General features: G+C 33.7%; 4 protein-coding genes and 2 non-coding genes across 6 annotated transcripts; 4 read left to right on the forward strand and 2 right to left on the reverse strand.

Moving 5' to 3' along the window:
* Nucleotides 1–1,567: 1,567 nt before the first annotated feature.
* LOC109176039 (cytosolic sulfotransferase 12-like) lies at nucleotides 1,568–2,775 on the reverse strand. The gene has a single exon (XM_019325452.1). It carries the CDS (start codon nucleotides 2,727–2,729, stop codon nucleotides 1,704–1,706), a length of 1,026 nt encoding a protein of 341 aa, XP_019180997.1. The 5' UTR covers nucleotides 2,730–2,775; the 3' UTR covers nucleotides 1,568–1,703.
* Nucleotides 2,776–6,225: 3,450 nt separating this feature from the next.
* On the forward strand, nucleotides 6,226–6,298 carry TRNAV-UAC. The gene has a single exon. It is a non-coding gene; the product is annotated as a tRNA-Val (tRNA).
* A 92-nt stretch (nucleotides 6,299–6,390) lies between these two features.
* Nucleotides 6,391–6,463, forward strand: TRNAV-UAC. The gene has a single exon. It is a non-coding gene; the product is annotated as a tRNA-Val (tRNA).
* A 985-nt stretch (nucleotides 6,464–7,448) lies between these two features.
* LOC109175323 lies at nucleotides 7,449–10,366 on the forward strand. The gene is made up of 4 exons (XM_019324578.1): nucleotides 7,449–8,571; nucleotides 8,818–9,389; nucleotides 9,484–9,827; nucleotides 9,915–10,366. The coding sequence occupies exons 1-4, from the start codon at nucleotides 8,463–8,465 to the stop codon at nucleotides 10,003–10,005; spliced, it is 1,116 nt and encodes a 371-aa protein (XP_019180123.1). The 5' UTR covers nucleotides 7,449–8,462; the 3' UTR covers nucleotides 10,006–10,366.
* Nucleotides 10,367–11,127: 761 nt separating this feature from the next.
* On the forward strand, nucleotides 11,128–15,661 carry LOC109175287 (protease 2). The gene is made up of 12 exons (XM_019324526.1): nucleotides 11,128–11,627; nucleotides 12,117–12,280; nucleotides 12,399–12,621; nucleotides 12,707–12,851; nucleotides 12,952–13,161; nucleotides 13,278–13,412; nucleotides 13,489–13,617; nucleotides 13,706–14,082; nucleotides 14,461–14,680; nucleotides 14,762–14,955; nucleotides 15,037–15,312; nucleotides 15,608–15,661. The coding sequence occupies exons 1-11, from the start codon at nucleotides 11,251–11,253 to the stop codon at nucleotides 15,224–15,226; spliced, it is 2,364 nt and encodes a 787-aa protein (XP_019180071.1). The 5' UTR covers nucleotides 11,128–11,250; the 3' UTR covers nucleotides 15,227–15,312; nucleotides 15,608–15,661.
* A 302-nt stretch (nucleotides 15,662–15,963) lies between these two features.
* Nucleotides 15,964–17,819, reverse strand: LOC109176255 (40S ribosomal protein S10-1-like). The gene is made up of 5 exons (XM_019325713.1): nucleotides 17,699–17,819; nucleotides 17,538–17,586; nucleotides 17,184–17,463; nucleotides 16,845–16,980; nucleotides 15,964–16,274 (listed from the first exon to the last, which is right to left on the reverse strand). Exons 1-5 carry the CDS (start codon nucleotides 17,699–17,701, stop codon nucleotides 16,191–16,193), a joined length of 552 nt encoding a protein of 183 aa, XP_019181258.1. The 5' UTR covers nucleotides 17,702–17,819; the 3' UTR covers nucleotides 15,964–16,190.
* Nucleotides 17,820–25,047: the final 7,228 nt, after the last annotated feature.

Genomic DNA, 25,047 nt, shown 5'->3' on the forward strand with positions numbered 1-25,047 from the left:
CACATCCGCGATTTTTTTTTTTTTTTGCCTAAAAACGACATCGTTTGGACTTGTGTTCACCATTCACGGTGAACACGTTTCCAGGGCATAATTTGCGCTTACATAACAGTCAGTTTTACAGTCGGATGGCAAGATGTTGAACTGTACGTATCTCCAAGTCTCAACCTAATATATAGATAGTTTAATTTGTGCTTCTCTAGTTTTCTTGATATCTCCTATCTCGTCAGGATTGCAATAAACCTTATATTGTTTTCATATTTAATTACTTTTTTGGCACTTATTATATAAAAAATATAATAAAAAAATATCAATTTACCAATAAAAAGTACAATGCAAGAGTTGCTTAAGTTCCCACCTTCAAAAAGTTTTCGGCAAGAGATCTAGTGTTGGTTTGCAAAGGTGGTTTAATTATATTTTTGTTTGTTATAACTGACACTAGGGTGCTTGTTATTTTCTTTTAATTTTATTTTAAGATTTTAAGATAACACTTTAACATCAATTACACAATGATCAAAGGGTATGCAGGTTTAGAAACCTGAAAAATGATTTATAGAAAATGACTCATTTCTAGAAAAATATTTTAATTTTCTTGTGTTTGGCTGAATGTCTTAAAATTATCTTTTTGTGTTCGACTGAAAGTTAAGAAATTACATTTTTTTCTGTTTGGTTTATTTTCTTGAAAATAAATATTTTATTTGTTATAATAATAATAATAATAATAATAATAATAATAATAATAATAATAATATGGTGGTGGCCACGGTGTGGTGATGGTTGTGGTAGTTGTTGGTATTGATGATGGTGTTTTCCTGCAGAATATTAAGAAGCATTTTGGAATTTGGATGGATGGAAGTGGGCAGATATAGGTGTACCAAATGGACTGACTTTTGTTGTGCTTTCATTGTCAACAAAGCACATGGTTTTGGAGCTTTAATTTGGGGATGTTATATATTGAGTGAGGTATATTTCTAGGCCATGGCAGTGGCCCGGGGCAGCATATATATATTTGGCGATGGTCTCGTCACAAGTGGGGAATCATGTTCTCTGTTAATTTAAGGAGCATTTTAGTAGAAGAATAATGTTTTATCTCCTTGTTGGTTCAGTCCATTCAACCTTTTGGATAGTATATCCACTTTATCATAACTATGAATTATTAAAAATTCATTCCATATTTTTGTTCACAATACAAAAATCACATGGATTAAGGAATCGCACGAATTAAGGAAAAAAATCTCTAAAATATTTGAAAATATAAGGTTAGGGATAAACTATTCTTATTAGAATTGTACATTCCTATACAGAATGTCGTGCATTCCTATATCGAATGTCATCCATCGATAACTCTCTGGTTGTACATTCAAACACCATCAACATCATAACGTCTTACGATGCATTTCACTAAGTGCACTAATGCACAGTTCACTAGCCTACAATATGATATGACCCGTGGTTTCGTTCCAGTGGAGAATTGTGTTCTCTGCTGATTTAGGAAACTTAATTTCTAATACGAGAATCATGTTGTGTTGGTTCTGTTCATTCATCCTTTTGGAACAATATCTCCAGTTTATCATAGCTATAAATCATTAAAAATTCATCACATATTTTTTGTCACAATCATAATATTGAAACTAACACATGTAATTTGCAACAAAAGATCGAAATACATTGACAATAAAGAAAAGTAGCAGTTTTAGTGATGATCATTAGGGCTTGAGCCCTGATCCATTGAACTTTTCTTCAACAATCTGATCAACTCTGCTGGCCATTTCATCTGTCAAGTGGTTCCTCCAATCTCCAACCTCACCTTTCCTGAACATCACACTGTTCGTGGTCCCAAACACGCCCTTACCGCTCCGGTTAACCTCCAACCCGCTCAGGTTATCAAAGCTGCAAAGCCTCAAGATTTCTCCGACCACCCCGCCCTCTTCTTCCTCCTCGGAGAACGGACACCCCAAGAACGCCGCCAATCTCCTCAGATGAACCTCGGGCTTCTCCTTCATTTCCTCGTACTTCACGAACAACACCTTCCTAGGATTCTCCGAACTCTCTTTCCAGTACCCCAACGTGTGATCCCAGAACGGCCCTCCCAGGCTCACTCCCCGGCAATAATTCTCCACCGCCTCTTCAAGCGATATCTCTTTCATTTCATTATTCTCTCCCCTCATCCTATTCGCGAAGTGCCAGTACGACACCACCGTGTCCTTGGGGCTCCGGCAAAGATAAATCAGCTTGCAGTCCGTTTTCCGGACAGATTCCGGCAAAAACGCGTACGGGAAGTGCGTAGAAACCACCCTCACCTTCACGCCATTGCTGATGGGAGGGAAATCTGGGGTGGGCTCTCTTGCATAAGAAACATCCACGAAGGGAATGAGCTCGTGAGGGTTGTTTGTGAGCAAAGGGTGGGGGGTTTCTTGCGACGCAAGGAATTGTTCTCGAGTGATCAACGCAAATACGAGAGCTTTCAACCAGATGGTGCCGGATTTAGGGAGGGTGATGAGCATAATATCGGAATCTTGAGCCTGGAAATGTTGTTGGAACCTCAGAGCACCTTGAAGATGGAAAGCGCCTAGCCAGAAGCCTTTGTAGTTGTAGATATTTGGAGTGAGCCATCCTCTCTCTCTGGGTAGTGAACTGATCAGTTCTCTAAAAGCTTGGGTGCCAAAGTCTTCTTGTAAATAGTGAGGTAACAAAGAGTTTGAGGCATTACGGTCGTCAGATGGTGCAGGCATGGCTATGGACTTGGATGGAGCTTTTGGTGTTTCAATTCTTTGTGATGTCTAGGCAACCACTATGCTGCTATATATATACATATACATATACATATACATATGTCAGCTCAAATGCGGTCATGTCTTAATGTGCGATCAGTACGACACTACTGGAAATTTCTGATCACCTGAAAGTGATCTTAAAAACCTTTGGTATCCGAAAAAACCTTTGTTACTATTTCCGACCACTTTTTTGCTTTCGACTTGATTTAAGATCACTTTCGGTGATTGAAAATTCCATAATTTTCAGCAGTGCGTCTACACCATTAGGTATATAAAACGCACTAATAGTGTTTAAAACGTGCAACAATGAAATGCACCACACATCCAAAAAAAAATGCACCTAATTGTGTGTATACGAACACTGTCTGGTGCGTTTATGAATACATAATGGTACTTTTTTTTTGTGTGCGTTTCTTAACACTATTGATGTGTGTTTGCATACCTAATGGTGCACATTAAGGTCGGGCCTGACCACTGAAACTTATATATAATAAGCATCTACGTAAATGCACACAAACTATTTCAGGGGAGTATTTTACATATATAGACGCTTTTGTGCATTTATGTACAAATTCGCAAGTTCTCACGAAAAAGAAGGGTTCTCATTCGAACATCACAATGAGGTTTGATTTGGTGTTAGATAAAATGGTGATTTAATATCTTATTGTTTGATTTAGTGGATATTTTTTGAGTATGGTGATGAGAGAACCTACAACTACTATATGAAAATGTGCACCTGATAAATTTTGTTTTTGTGATTACTAAACCAAGTTAAAAACATAATTTTTATTAAATTAATATAAAATTTGGTAAGTCCCATCTTCTCGTAATGTGTTTACTTTATCATTATCATAGACATGCATGAAGCATTAAACATTCATATATGTCTAATGGAAATCACAATAATGATCAAATTTTGCAGAAAAAAAAGTCATAAGATCGAATCATGTGCGCACTTGATATGACTTTAGATTCTGATTGATTTGTGGGTTATTGGATGGGCATATTAATCATTGAAAGTTTTAATCTTTTCAGATCAGATGCTTTTTCATGTGATATGATGTGGGCAGACCGACGATATGATGATAAAACATCAAAAGATCGGACAGTCCAGTGCGTACTCGCATCATTTGACTCCCATAGTACAATGTCGTCCAAATTATGGGAGAGCTAGCTTATTGTACCTTTTGTTTGGCCAAATTAAAGATTCTTGTATATATTAAACACACTTTAATGACAAAAACCCCAACCATGCAAGTAGGTGATTGTGCATACTAAAAGGTACTATGAATAATAGATTAATTAACCTTAAACGTTAAACTAGGAATAGTAATGTTTAATTTGCATTGTTATTTCTCAGTTCTCACAACCAGATGGAAAAAAAAAAATTGTTATTTAAGATGAAGTATTCAGATTGAAAACATACTATTTTTCAGCCAACATTGTATTTAAGGTTTACTTGTTAGCATATTTCGGTAATGATACATTTATGTTCTCAAGATCTTAATGAATGTTTTATAAATTCGTGTAATAATTACTTTCCTCATAATGGACCTTAGCCTGCTTGCCCTAATGTTGTTACACTTACACACACCACAAGGTCCACAATATAATGTTGCAGAGGTTATTTATGGTGCCCTGGTGGGTAGTTGTGCTACTGCACACAAGCTTTTTTTTTTTTTTTTTTTTTTTTTTTTTTTTTATTTAGGAAATACAGGTTAATTAATTATGTTATATTGCTGACATAAGTTGAATCATCACATGACTTTCTGTGTTGTGGCCTCTTGATGGATGGTCCGTGCAATGATGCATATGTTGAAGATAGCATGTCACACTTTCATAGTGTTTTAATTTGAAAGAAATGGAATGAATATATTGGTTCTAATTAATTATAGTGTTGTTTTCCATAGCATCATGATTGAGGGGGTTTTGTGAGATTTTGGAATTAAGCTTGTTATTGCCTAGGTTAAATGTGTTATATGCTCATCTCAAATCTCAATAGTAGTATCTTACACTATAATGGTTAACGGCTTTGTTAAGAGGCCAAAATTAATAATACATAAAGTCTTATAAATTTTTGAATAAACCACACCACATATATAATGAATAGATTATCTATGAATATGCCCAATAGAGCAAGTCGAATCCGACCTATATAATCAACTTTGAGGAAATGATAATGAGGATCCTTCGCATAATCGCACTGAACATAAACATCACATTTTTGTTTGCCAACATCCTATTTATACTTGTCTTTTTGGCGGTGTGTTGGGTTCGTACATGGGAATCGGAATCGGAATGGGTATCAAATACTTGGTAATGGTAATGGGTTTTGGTGAAAGTATTTAATATGTTTGATAGTAGGGTGGAATGAGAATGGTTACTAATAGTAGTGCTTGAGAATGAATGATGGAATGAAACCCTTATTTTATTTGGGTATGGATTTTTCAATTGATAGGGTATTCGAAATTCATAATAGTGTTCTAAAAACCTATGAACCAAACAATAACAATCACTTTCATACCTATTCCTAGGGCTGTCAAAGTGGGCCGAAGCCCGCGGGTTAGCCCGCATCCGCCCCGCAATGGGGCGGGTTAGGGCTGCAAGAAATTAGGCTCACGAAAATGCGGGCCTAACGGGCATGGTCCGCGGAGGGCCAGAGCCCGCGCGGGTTGCGGGCCGGCCCGCAGGCCATGCCATATTTAAAAAATAAATAAATAAATTATATATATAATATCTTTTTTTTAAATCATATATATAATATCTTAATTCTTAGGCAATGTGTAGATCTAACTATCTAAGAGTACGCAGAAGGGGAGAAATCCAATAATTCAATAATCCTTCGCCAATTCGTAATTCAATAATTCCTAGAGTACGTAGTTCTTCGGTTCTCCCGTCTCCATCCTTCCTCCAACTCCAATCAAATAATTACTAAAACTAAATCATCAATTCATACATATTTATGAATTTCTGAATCGCCTCCAAGTCTAGCAAACATACATATTTATATATGTATTATACACAGACGGGAATTGTAGAGGGAAAATTTGAAGCCGAGAGAGAAATAGAGTGTGCTGTTGAACCCTAGCTTTATCACCCTTCTACAGTTCTGCTGAACGCGCGGTATCGATCCGGGAGATTTGGGTGAGGTTTATGGATTTTATGGAAGTTTCCGGTGCCATATTTCAAGCGGTTTTAACATGTTTATATACTATTTAATATATATTTTTTAAATTTAAGTGATGGCTCGTGAGACTCGCAAGCCCGCATGGGGCGGGCTCGAGTTCTATAGTTCCAAGCCCGCGGGCCGGCCCGCCAAATAAAAAACCCGTAGTGGGGCGGGCCTAATGAGGCGGACCGGCCCGTATTGACACCCCTACCTATTACTATGAGCAAAACCCATCAACCAAAGACTTAGTGATGAATATATATGTTTCGTTTTGTTTCCCATTGAGTTGGTGTGGTGTAGTGGTTATCACGTCAGTCTTACACACTGAAGGTCCCCAGTTCGATCCTGGGCATCAACATTTATCTTTTGCCGGAGCTGATCAATTAATCGTCTTGGTTGGAGTCCAGCTTTATCTTCCTTTCTTCATTTAGAGCTTTTGTTCATCAACTTGTTGGTGTGGTGTAGTGGTTATCACGTCAGTCTTACACACTGAAGGTCCCCAGTTCGATCCTGGGCATCAACAACTTCATTTTTTTTTTTATCACTTCTCTTAGTTTGGCCGCTTTGTATTTGTCCCCATCGGCCGACAAAATCAAAAGACATCTTCCTGTTTCAGTCTTTCCCATTCCACTTCTGTTCTTCCTTTGATTCCATTGTCAGAATATCTGTCCAAGTAGAACTCTACGTAAACATGCAATCAACCTTAAACATATCTTAATCATAATTTAACCATGTACTCAAAATCCTTTAGTTTTAATAATCTTGCTTTGTGGTATTTGGATGATCGGATTTGATTCCTCCGGTGTACCGGAGATTCTCTTTATTTTATTTTATTTTTTGTTTCTTTTAATCTTTTTGACTGCTTTCTGCGGCAGCAATTAATACTATCCGTCTTTCTGTGAACTGCCTCTTCATTTATTAGCCCCTCTTCATGCACTGCACGTTATGACTATGTACAGCTCAGGTTATACGGAGTATTAATTGATGATTATCGATGGCAAAGAAAGAGAGAGAGAGAGAGAAAGGGACTGAGAGAGTGAGAAAATTGACCCTTTTTTTTTCTGAAAGTAATCCTAATATGACTGGCTGCCACTTTTCTCTCTCTCTCTCTCCTTCTTTCTCTCTTTCTTCTGCTTATATTCATGTTTGTGTGATGATCTTTCACGGCCACTGCATTTATCACCTCTCTCCACAGAAACCCAGATGGTGTCTTCTTCCTCTCTGTGTATATATGTGTGTGTTCAAAGGGAGCTTTTGTGTGTTGGAGCTGAGGTGGTCCAGTGATCCACTTGGGTTGTAAAGGTGGGATTTTTATGGGTATTATGATTGTGGGTTTGTTTTGTTTTTTTCCTTGTTATCTGCTAAAGTTTTGGATTGTTTAATCTGATGATTATTGACTTGAAACTCTGCAGTGAAATCCAAGATTCTTGTGTTGTTCTGAGAGGTGAAAAAGGAAGTTTCTTTTGGTAGAGTTTGGGCAGGTAATATTATTTTTTTTAAATGAATCTTTTTGGGATTTTTAGGATTTTGTTTCTATTATGTTCTTTGCCTTTCCAGGTGGATTGATTGAAAAAATGGTTAAAATTAGATCTGGATTGTGAATAGAATTGAGTGTGACTGAGGGCAAAAAAGGACAAAGAAGTGAGTGTTTGGGGTAAATTATAAAAGAAAAGTTGGAGTCTTTTCTTGTCTTTCTCTGTTCTTTGGACAAGTTCAAGATTCTCCATAGTGGTGCCAAAACATTGGACTACTACTTAATTACTTATGCCTAAATGAGAAGGTTAAACAAAGGGTTAAAAAAACTGGGGCACTTTGGACCGATTAGAGGTGATGAAGGCCCTTCTGCATAGACTATATAGGCAAGGTGTGAAAACCTGGGAATTGACCGGGAGCGATTCTTGGACAAGGGTTCTGGGGCTTAAGATTAGTCTACGTAAACATAATGTATCAAAAGAAAAAAAAATGGAGCCCAAATGAGAGTATCTTTCATCAGCTACTTTATTCTTACCATGCCAGGTCAAAAGTTCCAAAGGCAAATGGGGTATGGTGGCTGGGGAAAGAGTGCAGAGAGGAAAAGATGGGAAAGAAAAAAAGTATATGATGCAAATAGTGAAAAGCAAGAAAAGACTATGCCTATAATCCTTCTTGGCCATAATTTTCTTTTGGATAAGTGATTTTAGTGGAAACCTTATTTTTTCTTGGTAGATAACTGTGATTTCAATGAGGCAACTCAATCTTTACTGGTTGTAGTTAATGGATGTCTTTTTCTCTTAATTATAACCAACCCTCTATGCAACTCAACTTACTTGCTTGTCATTATGTTATATTGTTTTTTCTTATTTTCATTTCGCCTAGTGCTAACGGTCTAGTTGTGCCTTTTCTTTCTCTTTGTGGTGGGCGCTCATCGTCAATTTCTATACAGGAATATGTCATCATTATATCGCCTTATGCCCGTTATCACATTTTGTTTGTGCTGTGCTGTGCTGCCTTTTTTACTAACCTGTCATAGCTCATGATGATTCATGGCAGATGTGCTCGGTTTATCATTAGCTCAAGGTATTCTATGGAGAATTTGCAGCTTTCTTGAAATTAAAGTCTTGTTTGCCAGATGGATTTTTGCTCTCCTAAACTCTTCCAGCTGGTCTGAGCTATGAAACCTGGTACTTTTGGAAGCTCTTATGTTATGTTTTTGTACTGTTGGTTGTTAAAATCCATTGAATCTTTTGTTTTTTCGAGATGGTATGAGCATTGTGAGTTCGATTTGGGCTGCAGATAATGATCGGGTGTTGTGTCGTTCAATTCTAGCAACTTATGGGCATGATTTTAAGCCATTGAAATGCTAAATCGGTGCCCCCAACGATACACCAGACCAGAAAACGAGTATGAAGGAAGATCAGCAGCCTCGAGTTTTCTGTCATTCGAGTCTTTGCAAGGAGGAGGCAGATTTGGTTTTCTTTGAAGAGAAAGCGGCGTTTGATTCCAATGATCCCGGGCTTGAAATCTCCCCGCTTGGCTCATCCGTTGATCGTAAAGATCAAATTTTCTCGTCTGACATATCATCTGCAGCAGAGTTTTCACACTCAGATCCCGACAACAGTGTTATTAAATGTGAGCTCCATGAGTTAACAGTGTACAATGTTGTCAAAGACATCTGTGTCGATGAGGGGGCTCGTGGTGTGGATAAGATTTCAATCGAAAGGTGGACAGGCGATGATCAAGACAAAAACCGTGATATCCAAGAAGATGATGACAGTAAATTGCTCTCTGAAGATCAATCAAAACCAAGAGACGTCGATGGTGGTGATGTTGCTGATGAATGTACAACAAAGGAAAAGGAAGATATCGAACCAATTGTTCCAGATCGTCGAGAATTTTCCTCAGAAGTCGATGATAGCAAAGGCACTGCTAAGGATGCTTTTGTAGAATCAACAAATGAACAGAATTCTCAGGTTTGTTCTTGAAAATCACTAATGTTATGGTTAAAATTCAAGGGTGGATACTTATAGTAGTTTTCTTGATATTCTGTCATTCCTCGCTTTCCAGATGCCTTCTGAAGAGACGAACACAGCTGAGAAAAACGCTGAAAACCTCCCCGAACCTGTCCTCATCTCAGAGCCTTTGCACGGGGTAGAGAATTCTGATAAAACTTCAGCCTCGAACGCCATCCCGTGCAGCCACAATGCTCGTGGGCAACTGCCCGAGTTAGAAGATAGGCCTAATCCTGAGGATAAGGCCTCCAATTACCTTTTGATTGCCAGCAGCAGATCAGATCGGTTTACAGACGGGGAGACTAGTTTCTCTGCAGCAGGTCTAGTTGCATACTCGGGGAGCATTTCTCTTCGTTCAGACAGTAGCACAACGAGCACCCGATCCTTTGCCTTCCCGGTGTAAGTCCATCCCGCCCTCCCACCCCTTGTTCAATGACACTAATCCAACATTCTTGAAACCGAAAAAAAAAATGTTTTCTTTCCCAGATTACAATCAGAGTGGAATGGCAGCCCCGTAAGAATGGCAAAACCGCAGAAGAAAGGCTGGAGGCACAGTATTCTCTGCTGTAGATTCTGAATTCTCTTACCATTTCATCTATAGGCTCTTAGGTTGGTATATACATCACAAAAACCCGAGGTTCACAATTCATTGCTATATTGGTTTTTTATTGGGTGATGAGGAAAACCCGCAGCCACTACTCGAGAGTGTGCACTGGTTTTCGAGTATACATGTTGATATCATCTTTAGGCTATTGGGTGCAGTTTCTAGTAGGGTTTAGCATTGCTTGGAGTTGCAGATTCAAGGTTTACTATATTATATTTAGGTTTAGGAAGTTTTGCCAAATTGTTCTTTAGGCAATTTCCTTGCACATACAATCTTTGATCAATGGGATTTGTTGAGTTGGTAAATATAATCTATTAGACTCGAACAAGTTTAACTGACAATTTTTCTTAGCAAGAATTTATAAATTATATTCAATTTTAATGTACATAAAACAAAACATAATAACTTGAAAACTGAACACAAACCAAAATATATTAAAATAATCAAAGTCGAAAGGCACCAAAATATTGTCAAAATTAGCCAGAGACAAACTCAAATACTTTCTAAAACCCATTACTAACATACTAGCATACATAGCAAGTCTAGGCTCGGGCTTGATTCAATTTTGAATTAATTCCGAATAAGATCTAATCTCATTTTCTATTTTTAACCGTCTCATTGCCATTCCTAATCAAACATGCTTTTAATCCACATCAATTTGGTTTTTGCACAATTTTTTAGAACCTAAATAGAAGAGAGAGAGGAGGAAAAGAGAAAATGAAAAAAATAAAAGGGAAACAACATTGTCAGATGTGTTCAACAATGGAATTTACACGCACAGTACACCCGCCCTCTGGGACTGGGAGTGCTGAGACGCGCACTCATCTAAGCAGTTTCTCTATTTATTCTCTTTCCTTGAAATCCACAAAAAACTTTACCTTGCAAGAGATTAAAATTGCTTCTTTCTTCTTCTTCTCTATCATTCACCTCACCCTAAATCCTACAAAAATCCAACAAAAAATCACTAGTATGGACCTCAATCGTCTTAGGTAAAAAAATCATAAATTACCTATTGGTTTTTTGTTTTTTTGGCTAAAAAAAGAAGTCATAAATTTATTGGGTATAATGTGTAACAATTTGTAAACTTTAAGGGGCAAAGTCGAAAACTATAAAGAATAGGGCGCAGAGTGCAAATTGATTGAATTCCTGCTTAGCGCCTCCACCCCGGACGGCCGACCAGTAATCCGCCTCCGTCGAGAACCGTCCTCGCCATTTTTCATGGCTATAATATTTACAACTAGGAAGTCAATTATAAAGACGCTTTTACCCTCTCCGTCAAGATTAATCCCCTACATATCCTCTTCTCCCTTCTCCACTCTTGGCCGTCAGCACCTCCGCCCAATCGGCGGCCAGACACCTCCGGTGGCCAAGAAAGTTCCTTTCACGGTTTCCGCACATGGGAAGTCCTGGGTCGACCCGTATCACTGGATGCGCAACCGGGATGACCCGGATTTCATCACCTATCTCCAGCAAGAGAACTCCTATGCCGAGGCTTTCATGGAGGACACTCACGAGGTGCAGAAGACTCTGTACACTGAGATGATTTCTAGAATGCCCTCCACAATTCTCACCCCTCCTGAACCCTGGGGTCCCTGGTTTGTTCATTTTCTCCATGCTTAATATAACTGTGAAGTGTTTTTTTATATTATTTTGATAGTTAGGATGAGTAGTGAGTCTAATTTGTGGGCATTTTGAAAGATTGTGTCAGAATCAGCTAAAGTTGGTAACTTTAGTGGTAAAGATTTATAATTCAGGGAAAGAACCTCCTTAATTGCATAATGCAAAGAAGCTGATAAGTTGTGGTTTAACTTTAACATTCTGGTTCAGTTTTGCAATATGCTGCTTCTAAAACCTGCATTTACTATTCAGAGATTTAAGCAAATTTAGCAAGTGTTTCCAGTCTCAAAACTTGCATTGAGGGAACAATTTTTCGATTCTTTGGAAGAAGAACCAAACTCCTTGGCTGAAATATTCTTACTATGTAAATGAAGGATTAATACAACTTTCTTTAATGAATTTCTTGTGTTTTAATGTGATTTTTTTTTTTTTTTATATTGGTGTCCATTACTTGTGAAATTAAATAGGATATACTACCAGTACATTCCAGAAGGGAAGGAGTTTCCCGTCTTATGTAGGAAGTTGGCTGCTGATAGTAAAGGTTGGATGGGGACAATAGCCAATCGTATAAGAAGTGCATATAAGAAAGAGGACATATTGCTTGACTGGAATGAGATTGCTGAAAATTATGGTATTTCTTTACTCTTTAGATCTCTTAACAATAATTTTTTGGATAGGTTTTGAAGAAGTTTAGGAGTTCTCTTTATAAGTTTTATTTTCAATTTTTCTTGTCTGTATATACCTTGCAGGATATGTTCATGTAGGTACATGTCGAGTCTCACCGGACCATAATTTCCTAGCGTACACAATTGATATTAGTGGTGGTGAGGAGTTTGTGCTTCAAATTAAAGATCTTCGAAGTGACTGTGTTCTTCCGAATTTGAATATCAATGGAGTCGTAAGCTTGGAATGGGCTCAAGATGCTCGTACTTTATTCTATACATTGACTGACCAACAACAACGACCATACAGGCAAAATTCTTTACTAGTTTGACTAACAATTTACGTTTAGATCTTCTTATATGTTATGACTATTATCCTTATGGGAATTTACCAGGCTACAGAGCTTACGTCTTGGATCAGATTGTATGGATCATGAAGCACTGTTCACTGAAAATGATTCCAATTTCTGTTTAGATATTGCAAGTACAAAAGATGGAAAATTTATTACTATGAATTCTAATTCGAGGACTTCATCCGAGGAAAGAAATTTTACCTTTTTCATCTCAGTCGTTTCTTTCTGTTGATATAGGAATTAATTAGCTCGTTGGAATAATTTTCTCGTTCATGGTCTTACTGCAGGTTTATTTCATAAATGCAACCAATCCACAAACGGGACTTAAAAAATTTTGTAACCGTGTCTCGGGTGTACAATACTTCTTGGAACATCATCGTGGTTATTTTTATGTCCTTACGAATGCTCCTATTATTGACGATATGGCCTTGCCTGAAAGTGGGAATTTTTACTTGGCTAGATGCCGGGTAGAAAATTCTCAGTCAACCAATTTGCAAGTAATTTTCTGTTCCTTTGTCTAAGCAGTAGATACATTTGACATATGTTTATATGGCGTACTATGTTATGTTTTTTGTTTTTATTTTCTCGTATGACAGTTTTATCTTTCTTGTAGAACATCATTGTACCAAGTGGAGATATTTTCTTGAAAGATATGGATATGTTTAACGAACATCTAGTGCTTTTTGTCGACAAAGAGGGTTCCTCGTCGATATGTTCCATTCCGATGAAAACTATTGTCAGTTGTGAGGTACATTCTTAGTTTTAGGTTAGACATTTTGATACTATGTTGTGGTATTTCTAATTGATGTTGAGTTGCCTTGCAGAAACAAAAGGACATCGAGGATCTAAGTCCATGGTTCTTTCCTCTCCCCTCGGATATGTGCTCGGTATCTCCGGGCTCTAACCACGATTTCATGAACTCAGTATACCGTGTTATTGTTTCATCTCCAGTGGTACTGTTCTATCCACCTTATTACGACCATCCAAAACTAAAAGGCCAAGTGTCGTGCTAAGCTTAGAAACGTCTTTTTTGAGTTGTAGATGCCTGATGTTATTGTTGACTATGATATGTCAAGGAAATCGTCCAATGTTGTGATGCAAGAGGAATTAACGAATATCTCCTCTAGGAACGACAATCGACTGGAGGATAGGCGGGGATGTGAGATTCAAAAAACCGAAGGGCATATATGGAGAGATGTTTCTCGAATCTATGCTTGTGAAAGTAAAGAAGTTATCTCCCATGATGGAGTGAGGATTCCTTTGACTATCTTGTTCTCCCGAAAAGCACATCGAAAGGGTCGGTCTCCTGCACTTCTGCATGCATATGGAGCGTACGGTGAGATTGTGGACAAAAGCTGGTGTGCCGACCGTTTATCCCTACTTGATCGTGGTTGGGCAATAGCGTTTGCCGATGTTAGGTAAGTAAACGATTTGACACCATTTTTGCCTTCTTGTGACAAAAGGTGGAATTGCTTACCCCAGCCCCCCACATTGCAGCCCGACAGGATTGTGGAGGGGTAATTCGGGTAAATCATGATGACCCCGCACCATTTTATGATGTTATGTTAGGAACAGTGTTGCAAAAATCGCGCCTAGGCGGCGCCCGGCCGTGTCGAGGAACGCCGAAATCGGCCTCCTCCGCGGCCGGCCGCCTAGGCGGTCTAGGCGGCCGAATCCCGGTTTTTTTTTTTTAAATGATAATAAAAATTAAAATAAAAAATAAAAAATCGGGCGCCTAGCGTATTTTTCAACACGGGTTAGGAGATGTTTTCTTATGAGTTCTCAATCTGGTGCAGAGGTGGCGGTGGCGGTCCTCATCCCTCGTGGCATAGATTCGGGAGTGGATTGAACAAGTTAAACTCTATTCACGACTTTGTTTCCTGTGGACATTACCTCGTTAACGAGGGCTATGCACATGGAAACAAACTCGGTGCTGCTGGAATTAGCGCGGGAAGTCTTCTCGTTGGAGCAGCCATCGGATTACATCCCGGACTATTTCAAGCCGCAGTTTTGAAGGTTTATTTATCTGTTCATTAATGGAATTCCATGTTTAGCGTATCGCTTAAGTTGCTTGTTTTGTCAAACTTATTTTTGCAGGTTCCTTTCCTTGATATATGCAATACATTATTGGATCCCACTTTACCTCTCACAATCTTGGACTATGAAGAATTTGGGAATCCTCAGATTGAGTCTTACTTCAATTATATTCTGAAGTATTCTCCTTACGATAACATTTCTCATGAACTATGCTTTCCCGCAACGCTTGTCACAGCCTCGTATAATGACTCCAGGTAACCCTATTTACATAATATCGTTCATTTCTGTTGTCTTTTAGTTGAAACAGAACGCATAACTGTCTGTTCGTTCTTAAGAGTTGGTGTCTGGGAAGCTGCGAAATGGGTTGCCAAGATCCGAGACGAAGCATGTTCAAGGTGTTGTGGTTCAGTTATCCTACAAACGGATATGAATGGAGGACATTTTAGCGAAGGTGGCCATCTTGGCCATTGCGAAGAAGCAGCCTATGAATATGCCTTTCTTATCAAGGCTCTGGGGGACCTTTAAAGAGATGAAATAAGAAGTGCAAATGAAGTTTTTGGCATTTAGAGATTTATGAACAAAATGCTTATTTATCAAACTGTTTTTCATACCAGTCATGTTTGGTAAATGGCCGTTAGCTGATAGCTGTTGTTACTTGATTAGGTTAACTAAAGGGTATAACTAGTTCATAACATTAGCCGATGGTAGAAAAGTGGTTGATAAATTAGTTGTTAATTGATAACTATTTAATATAATTTTTTTTTTTTTTTAAAAGTTAATTGAAAAAATTACTTTGAACAACTTTTTGAATTTTAAAATTTTAGAATTACAAAAGACTAATTAACCAAACAATTAATAGGAGTTAAAAAATAAAAATTAACTTACCTATTTACCAAACAGGGCCACTAGCTTTTTGTTAGGTTGGAACTTGAATCTCTAAATAGCAAGAAAAATTTAAAAAATATAGTTTTGTGACCTTAACCAATAAACCCGCTTAATTGACTTGGTTTTGTGACCTTAACCAGACTTGAACTAAAAGGCTAATAGACCAATTTAAGTTAATCACGACTGATCAACTCAAATAAAAAAAGTTGATAGATCAACTTATATTGTTCATAACTGATTGACTTAAAACTAACTTTGTAATTACTCGACTAAGATTGCTTACAATTCTATAGCATTGTGCATTGATACAATAGAAGGTGGATTTAGCTTTGGGTTTTGATCAAAGGAAGTTTAGATTTGAAGAACACCTAAGAATCTTAAGGGAAGAAAACCAAGTTCAAATCCTTGTAAACATGGTAGCAAAACAGAATAAAGTAAAGGATGATATCCAAAATGTATAGTTTTGACAAGCATACAAAATTGTGAAAACATCACATTCAAATAGTGTACTTGAACACGGGAATAAACGCTCAAACAATAGCTCACATTGCCTCTGATGTTCTAAGCTGTAATGGCTATGCACCTAAGGAAATGAGCATATTATCTAGGAGGAGAAGCTAGAGCTTGGGGGAGCACCACCTCCAAATCCTCCGGCACCACGTCCAAATCCAGGCCTTCCACCAGACCCCTACAAGTAAAAACCAGTGGTTAAGATTCAAACTTCCTTATTAACACTACATTCTCCATAACTAAACAGTTGAAGTGTTTCCATGTATAAATGAAAAATTCTAAAACCATAGAAAATAACACATTCTTGTCAAGAGGATACTTTCAAGTTTGAAAAGTTGTCATCCAAGAAAGGTAAACTCTCGTATCATTTCATTTCCCCTAACAATGGCACTATCAAATTGGTAACTATTCATTGAAATTAACTAGCAAATATATATTATGTCAATCAATCTATCAATCATGAAAAATTTTGAATGAAAGATGTAGAAAAGTAGAATATGAATATTGGCATTTGCTTTATCTATGTATGCACTTGCTGGAAATTTACGAAAACCTGGTTTCTAAACTTGATCATGCCAGGTTATCTAGAATAGAAGTGAAACTAAAAACAGCTGAATGCACAACAATAAAATAGAGAAACAGTAATGAAACGAAGTACCTAATTAACCTCAATGAAGAAGTAAAAGCTTGGCAAAGCAAAAAAGGAAGCCAATTTTTAATTACAAAGGATTAAAGAAAGAGGAATTACCCTGAAAGCAGGCTGGTAATCAGCCGGAGCTCCACCCTTCTCTCCTCCAAACTCACCAGGAGGACCTCTAGGGCCACTGCGATACCCATCCCTGTCACCAAACCTCCTCTCTCCATCGCCAAATCTCGGAGGTCCACTACAAATCCAATTGAAAACCAACAAAAGTTAGCAACTTTCCAACACTACCGCAGTAATCAACTAAACCCCACAAATGGTTTGCTAAACAAAACTATATTTACCAAATCCAATTAGAATGCAACAAAAGTCAGCAACTTTCCAACACTACCACATGAATCAACTAAACCCCACAAATGGTTTGCTAAACAAAACAATATTTACCGTGGGCGATCACCAGGAGGGCCACCCATGGGCCTGCCGAGTGGCTTGGCAGATTTCTTGAGAGTAGCAGGGACAATTTCAGAGGGGAGATTGAGGTAAGTCCTCAGGAACTCAATCCCATCGTTCGTAAGGTACCAGTAATAGTGCATCCAAGCAAAAGTCTCCCTCACGTACTCCTTCGACTTGAAGCTCTGCATAAGCTTAATAACCTGAAGGTTGGGCACATCGATCAAGGGATGCTTCGCCAAGTTGTAATCTTTCTTCGCATAGCACACTCCCTCTTCATCATCCAAAGAAGACAATTTCACAAACACATTACATACATATACTAAATTGGTAAGCTCAGAGACTGACCTTGGAAGAGGTACTTGCAGATCTCTCTCCGGTTCTTCTCTGAAATAATCTGAAAGAAAACAAGAACAGATATTATTTAGAATACATATCACCAGCCATATACGTACGAATATGTAAATACAGAGAGGAAATTGAAAGCTTCAAGAAAACGGCGAGCTGACCATGGCTGCTTTTGCCGGTTGGGGAGAAAGGAAAGCCTCCGACGAGTGTAGCAGCTGAGCTGAATCTGTTGAAAACCCTAGGAAGCGAAGAAATATATAGTTGGAGGTTAATGGGATTTGATTGCAGTTTGGGTTTGGCCCTGTGAGCCCAACATTCTTTTGGGCTTTGTCGATTTTTGACATTTATGTAATGGGACTACAAATTTGGGTAAATTATACCTTGCATCATGGTTCAAAATGGTGTCGTTTCTTTTAATTAAAAGAAAATGCATATGCCGTTTTGCATAAAGTAGCTCTGTTTGTATAACATATTCAATTTCATTTTAAATACAGTGCAGTTTCATTTCAACATAATTACACTTTCATTTCTATATAACTACAGTTTCATTTAACACTATACACTCAAATATGTGAAACTGTTATTCAATTTCAATTTATATACACTACAGTTTCATTACAAAACAACTACAGTATCATTTCTATATAACTACAGTTTCATTTGACAATATACACTACAGTTTCATTTCAACACAACTACAATTTCATTTCGATATAACTACAGTTTCATTCGACATTATATACTCAAATATGTGAAATTGTTATTCAGTTTTTATTTTATAAACACTATAGTTCATTACAACACAATTACATTATCATTTCGATATAACTACAGTTTTATTGGACAATATGCACTCAAATATGTGAAACTGTTATTCAATTTCATTTTATACACACTGCAGTTTCATTTCAATTCAATTATAATTTCATTTGATAATATAAAAACAATATGTGAGATAGTTTCATTTTAGATACACAACAATTTCATTTTATAATTAACACAACAAAAATACGGGCTCCGTTAATATGTAACGACATCAATTTCTTTACTTAAAAAAAAAAACAAAAAAAAAAACAAAAAACGGAGCCCTTTTTTGTGAACCATGGTCCACAATATAATGATTGAACCCAACCTCTCATTCCATTTTCTCTCTATTAACGGGCCCCACAAAAAATCATATTTCCAAGAGATAGTGAGATACCCAACTCTTTTCTATCTTCATTCTCTCTCCTCCACATAAGTTCACCAAATCTTTTTCTAAGGGCATCTTCAATAGATTTTTTTTTTTTTTTTTGCAAAAGAATTAAGAAGCCATGTAGGATAGAGATGCGGGAGAAAAAAAAAACAAAAAAAAAAAAAAAACAAAGCAAAATAAACTGTCAAAGGAAACCAAAAAAAATAAAAAATAAAAAAAATAAAGAGACTTGTAAACACGCCAGTCGGCGCGTGTGTGCTACACGCGCCCGGCTGGCAGCATCTGTGCGCGAAACACGCATTTCTTTTGCTTTTCTATAATTTTCTCTCTCATAGTGGGACCCACAAATGTCGGGGAGATTATTGTGTGGACCATGTTACGTGGACCATAACATAAAGTACATTTTTAATATACTAAATGTACATTATTTTTGTACTGAATGTACATTATACAATATAATGTACATCCTCTGAATACAATGTACATTATTTTGTGCTGAATGTACATCTACTTCACGCGAGGTGAAAGGCAAATTTCTTTATTTCTTTACAAGGTAGTATCTGTTCTATACTTTCTCAAACATTTTCAACACAAAAAATCTAAGTCTCCACCACTGCAGTTCGAACATTTGACTTTTAGATATAAAAAAACTCCAAAAAGATCACAAATGTGATTGCTCTAAGAGCATCCTTATCAGTGGGAATATTAGTGGGGAGAATGTAAGAGTGACTAGGAAAGAGAAAGTGGGAGGGGAGAGAAAAAAACAAAACAAAACTACAAAACTAAATACAAAAAGTACAAAAAAAAAAAAAAAAAAAAAAAAAAAAGGCAGTCAGGCGTGCCGGTCGGCGCGCCTGACGCGCCGAGCATTGCACGCGCCCGCTGGGTGCACTCGTGACAGTCACAATTGGCTGTCACGTTTGGTTGCTTTTTAGCTAGGCCCTACAATTCTCCCATTCTCTCAACTCATGCAAAGCTCCCCAAATTTCTCTCTCCACTACCTCCCTCATTCATGTCAACATTAAATATATTAGAAGTATCACATGCTCTCCACTTGCTTCCCTATAAGAGCATCCACAATGGTTGGGGAGAATTGGGGATAATGTAAGAGTGATTAGAAAAGAGAATGTGGGAATGGGAGAAAATCTATATCTATATATCTATATCTATATCTATATCTATATATATATAAAAGTAAAATCCTCCTAACAAATTTTTCCCCCAAAACTTTTGTAGTAAAGTTTATTTGGTAAGTAAATGTCAAATGGAAATTAAATAAAATCTATTAATTGTTATATTACATAATTGGTAATATTATGTATGGTATTATATTTTATAATATAATTGAAAATATTATTGTTCAAATATAATAAAAATCTTATGAAATAATGTAAGCATAATAAAATAAAAATAATAATAATAATAATATAAAAACCATATAAATTTTCCACCAAAACTTAGCCGCATTTATATAATATCCTAATTTTCTAATTTAATTAATTATCAAAATATTGAAATTATATATTATATATTATTCATTTATGTGTAGACATACTTATTACTGTATATAAAGTAAATTAGGTAAATATATTCTTCAAATATAAATTAAGTATCTATATATAATTTTTTGGTAAGCAAATGTAAAATTGTAGCTCTAATTTTAATTGGTAATTGGTAATCTATATATCTATATCTATATATATATAAAAGTAAAATCCTCCTATTCCATTTTCCCGCCCAAACTTTTGTAGTCAAATTAATTAAATATATTTTATATTTTATTGGTCAAATACTTAATAAAGCTTATTTGGTAAGCAAATGAAAAATGGAAATTTAGTAATATCAATATTATGAATTAATTAGGAATAAGATTAATTAGGAATATTAATATAATGAATTGATTAGGAATATCAATATAATGAATTGATTAGGGTAATACCTTAAATAAATAAATACACTTTCTTTTTGAAAATTTTTACAAATTTATAATTCTCATATTTTTCACCTATAAATACAGTGAGTTGATGACTACAAAAATTATAAGTCTTCATTTTATATTGCATCCCTTTTTTTCCACTAGGTCTTCAGACTTGATCATTCAGTTTAGCAGCGTTTTGAAATTAACGGTAGGTTTAACATCCAAGTAGTTTGATTCGATTAGATACAATACGTTTTTCATGGTTGTATTGTCCAAATTTAATACTTTTTTCAATGAAAAGCTATTCATATCATATGCCTAGATTATGATTTATTCTGAATATTTCTACGGTTACTCCAAGTCCATTTCATATATTGATTTTTTTGCTTTTATTGAAGTTTCATTATCATTTATGAAAGACAGCCTCATGTGAATCTCGCTTTGAGTGGTGCCTACTCCTGCCCGTTTAAAGGGATGCTGAGTGCTGACTCCTCTAATCTCTCTCTTTATTTTTTTGCGATATTGTTATTAGTCAAGAATTTAAAGTGTCACACAATAAAATGTGTAACTCACGGGTGATTGGAGAATGAGGAGTGGTTAAGTTTCTGTTGTAATATACATGACAAGAAATAACAGGAATCGTCTTTAATACACAAATTAACTATTATTATATTCTTCTTAGTTCTTTGCGTTGATTATTGAAGTAATCGGACTTCTGAAGTTTTGATTTATATTCTATATTAATTAATAAAAACAAATCATCATTTACAAGTTCCTGCATAAACAATTAATAATAATATGAAAAAATGAAAAATAATGGAAGGAAGCCGTACGCCCAAACAATTAATAATAATATTGGGAAGAAAATTAATAATAATATGGAAATATGGAAAATAATGGAAGGAAATATTAGTCATGTGAATGTTTTCTATACTCTGAAAAATGGAAAAGAATCAATAAGCAGTATAAGGAAAATAATCATTAAGATATTTTACTATTAATCTTTTACGGAAGATTTTGCATAAAAAATAGAATAGAATTGATTATTAATAATTTAGCCTTTTTTTTCGACTTTATTAATAATTTAGCCTTATTTTACTATTAATCTTAAAAAAAAATTCTGCCTAAAAAAATGTAATAGACTCAGTTATTAATAATTTAGCTTTATTTTACTATATTAATCTTTAAGAAAAATTCTGCGTAAGAAAATGTAATAGAATCAATTATTAATAATTTATCTTTATTTTACTATTAATCTTTAAGGAAGATTTTGTTAAAAAAAAATAAAATAGAATATATATCTATCTATCTATATATCTATATTCTATATATCTATATATATATATATATATATATATATATATATATATATATATATATATATATATATATATATATAAAACTAAAATCCTCCTAGCCAAGTTTTTCCCCCAAAACTTAGGGACATTTTTGTAATATCATCTATTATATACAATTAGTATTTAATATTGAATTTAATACATATAATAATAATAATAATAATAATGATTTTAGCCGTGAATATTATGTATGGTAACAACACGGATTGTGAATGAATATTATGTATGATATTGTAAATGTACTAATTGGTAATCAATTTATAGTAATGTAATAATAAAAATATTCTTTCCAATAATAATCAATTTATACTGAGTAGTTTAATTTGTCTAATTATTGGCTTAATTACCATATATAAAAACAGTCTATTAAAAGATGTGAAATGGCGTAATACTATTTTATGTATACACTAATCTGGATCATTATTTGATTAATTACAATTAATTCTTTAATATCTTATTTCTTAATATTATTATAGCACAATAATTTTAATAATATGTAGATTTTTTTTTCTTTTTTGTGGACGGCCTAATAAAAGGTTATAAAATGGTTTAATTAGTATTATATGCATATGTATAGACGTATACTAGCTTCAAAAAAGGAATATATGTATAGTAATTTGTCTAATTATTGACTTAATTACCAAATATAAAAACAACCTATTAATTACCATATGAATAATAATAACTGTATAATGAATTGAATAATTTTTAGTGTAATCTATATCTATATATTAAAGGAAACGGAATTCACTGATTAATTAATACTAACAATAATCAGTAAAAAAAGATTTGTAGTAAAATAGGAAAATAAAAAAAAAACCTTAGTTCACTAAAAACTGAAAATATAAATGGAATTTACTGATTATTACTACTAATAATAATCAGTAAAATAAGAAAATAAAAAAGGAGTCTTAATTCAATGAAAATGAAAAAAAAAAAAACAAAAACAGAAGATTGAAAAAAAAAAAAAGGATAACAGTAAAAAAAATCCTACCAAAAATTAGAAAAATAAAAAAAAAATCTTAATTCATCAAAAATAGAAAAGGAAACAAAATTTACTAATTAATTAATACTAATAATAATCAGTAAAAAGGTTAGCAATAAAATAGAAAAATAAAAAAACCCTTAATTCACTAAAAATGTATACTCTATACTATTATTAAAAATATATAAAATCATCATTTCTTACTTTCCCGCCCAAACAATAAAAAAAGAGAAAAATTACCAATTAATAATATTAATAATAATTAGTAAAAAAGTTCGTAGTAAAATAGAATAAAAAAACCTTAATTCACAAAAAATTGAAAAGGAAACGAAATTCACTAATTAATTAATACTAACAATAATCAGTAAAAAAAATTGTAGTAAACTAAAAAAATAAAAAAGGATTCTTAATTCACTAAAAATAGAAATATAAATAGAATTTACTAATTATTACTAATAATAATCAGTAAAATAGGAAAATAAGAAAAGGAGTCTTGATTGAATGAAAATGAAAAAAAAAAACACGGAAGGTTGTGAAAAAAAAAAAGGAGTCATAATAAGGATAACAGTCAAAAAAAAAAAGAAAAAAAAGAAAATCCTGCCAAAAATTAGAATTCACTAAAAAAAGATGAAACGAAATTCAGTCAATTCACTGATTAATTAATACTAATAATAATCAGTAAAAAAGTTAGCAGTAAAATATGAAAATAAAAAAAAGATCATTAATTCACTAAAAAATGAAAAATAAATGGAATTTACTGATTAATACTAATAATAATCAGTAAAATTTGAAAAAAAAAATATTTTTAATTCAATGAAAATGAAAAAGGAAACGAAAAGTTGTTAAAAAAATATCATAATAAGAATAACAGTACAAAAAAATACTTACCAAAAAATTTTAAAAATAAAAAAATCCTTAATTTGCGAAAAATAGAAAAGGAAACGAAATTCACTAATTAATTCATACTAATAATAATCAGTAAAATTATATCCTTTTTTCAATAATGAATATTTTCTTAAATTATATACACATATTATTCTTATCAATATAGAATTAAAAGTATATATATATATATATATATATATATATATATATATATATATATATATATATACACACACACACACACACACACACACTTAATGTATAATAGTATTAGTACAAAATAAATTATACTTTCCTTAATAATTAATTATTAATATTATTGCCTAATAATTATGTATTGTCACATTTTCAGTGTAATTATTATGGTAATTTATATACATATATATATATATATTTATACTTAATGTATAATATTATTGGCATAAAATAAATTATATTTAACTTAATATATAATTAATTTTTAATATGATTTTTTAATTTTTATTAATGGTAATTATTTAATAATTTTTCTTTCATTCTTTCGTGTAATTATTATGGTAATGTATTTAAATATTAGAAGAGAACAAATACTATAATTAATATAATTAATAAAATTATTATGGTAATTGCCACAATATTTGGTAATTATAGTTAATATAATTATTGAAACTGAGAAATATAAGATTTCTTCCCTAGAAAAATTTGTGACAATTTTATTAAATTATAATTAATAAAATATGAAATATAATTAAAGAAATAAAAGTATAAAATTAACGAAACATGAATATTTATAATTTTTTCTAAAAATATACATACACTTATGCACTATAATAATCATACAATATTTAAATGCTACTTTTTAAATTTCTAAATGTAATTTTTTAATTATAATTATATCAATATAAATTATAATTAATGAAATTATATTATAGAATTTTTCTATATACATATTAATAAACATTATGTGTATATACAATGTATTATACAATCATATAAGAAAATGCGTTCGATATATATATATATATATATATATATATATATATATATATATATATATATATATATATATATATATATATATATATATATACATGTTTTTTTATTGATTTCTAAGTACAATTCTCTTAGTTAGTATTCATATATTTAGAATTATAATATATATGAAATACAATTAGGAATAAATCATCTTA

Source organism: Ipomoea nil, unplaced genomic scaffold, assembly GCF_001879475.1.
Source record: "Ipomoea nil cultivar Tokyo-kokei standard unplaced genomic scaffold, Asagao_1.1 scaffold0688, whole genome shotgun sequence".
Lineage (NCBI taxonomy): Eukaryota > Viridiplantae > Streptophyta > Magnoliopsida > Solanales > Convolvulaceae > Ipomoea > Ipomoea nil.

Bases quoted from the DNA above. Each gene is read 5' to 3' on its own strand.
- LOC109176039 (XM_019325452.1), bottom strand. From the start codon at position 2,729: ATGCCTGCACCATCTGACGACCGTAATGCCTCAAACTCTTTGTTACCT.
- LOC109175323 (XM_019324578.1), top strand. From the start codon at position 8,463: ATGGCAGATGTGCTCGGTTTATCATTAGCTCAAGGTATTCTATGGAGA. The intron at 9,390-9,483 runs GTTTGTTCTTGA...CTCGCTTTCCAG, and splicing joins CAAATGAACAGAATTCTCAG to ATGCCTTCTGAAGAGACGAA. The intron at 9,828-9,914 runs GTAAGTCCATCC...TTTCTTTCCCAG, and splicing joins CGATCCTTTGCCTTCCCGGT to ATTACAATCAGAGTGGAATG.
- LOC109175287 (XM_019324526.1), top strand. From the start codon at position 11,251: ATGGCTATAATATTTACAACTAGGAAGTCAATTATAAAGACGCTTTTA. The intron at 11,628-12,116 runs GTTTGTTCATTT...GAAATTAAATAG, and splicing joins CCTGAACCCTGGGGTCCCTG to GATATACTACCAGTACATTC. The intron at 13,618-13,705 runs GTACTGTTCTAT...TTTGAGTTGTAG, and splicing joins TTATTGTTTCATCTCCAGTG to ATGCCTGATGTTATTGTTGA.
- LOC109176255 (XM_019325713.1), bottom strand. The intron at 17,464-17,537 runs GTCAGTCTCTGA...TGGATGATGAAG, and splicing joins CTGCAAGTACCTCTTCCAAG to AGGGAGTGTGCTATGCGAAG. The intron at 16,981-17,183 runs GTAAATATTGTT...TTGGATTTGTAG, and splicing joins CCTCCTGGTGATCGCCCACG to TGGACCTCCGAGATTTGGCG.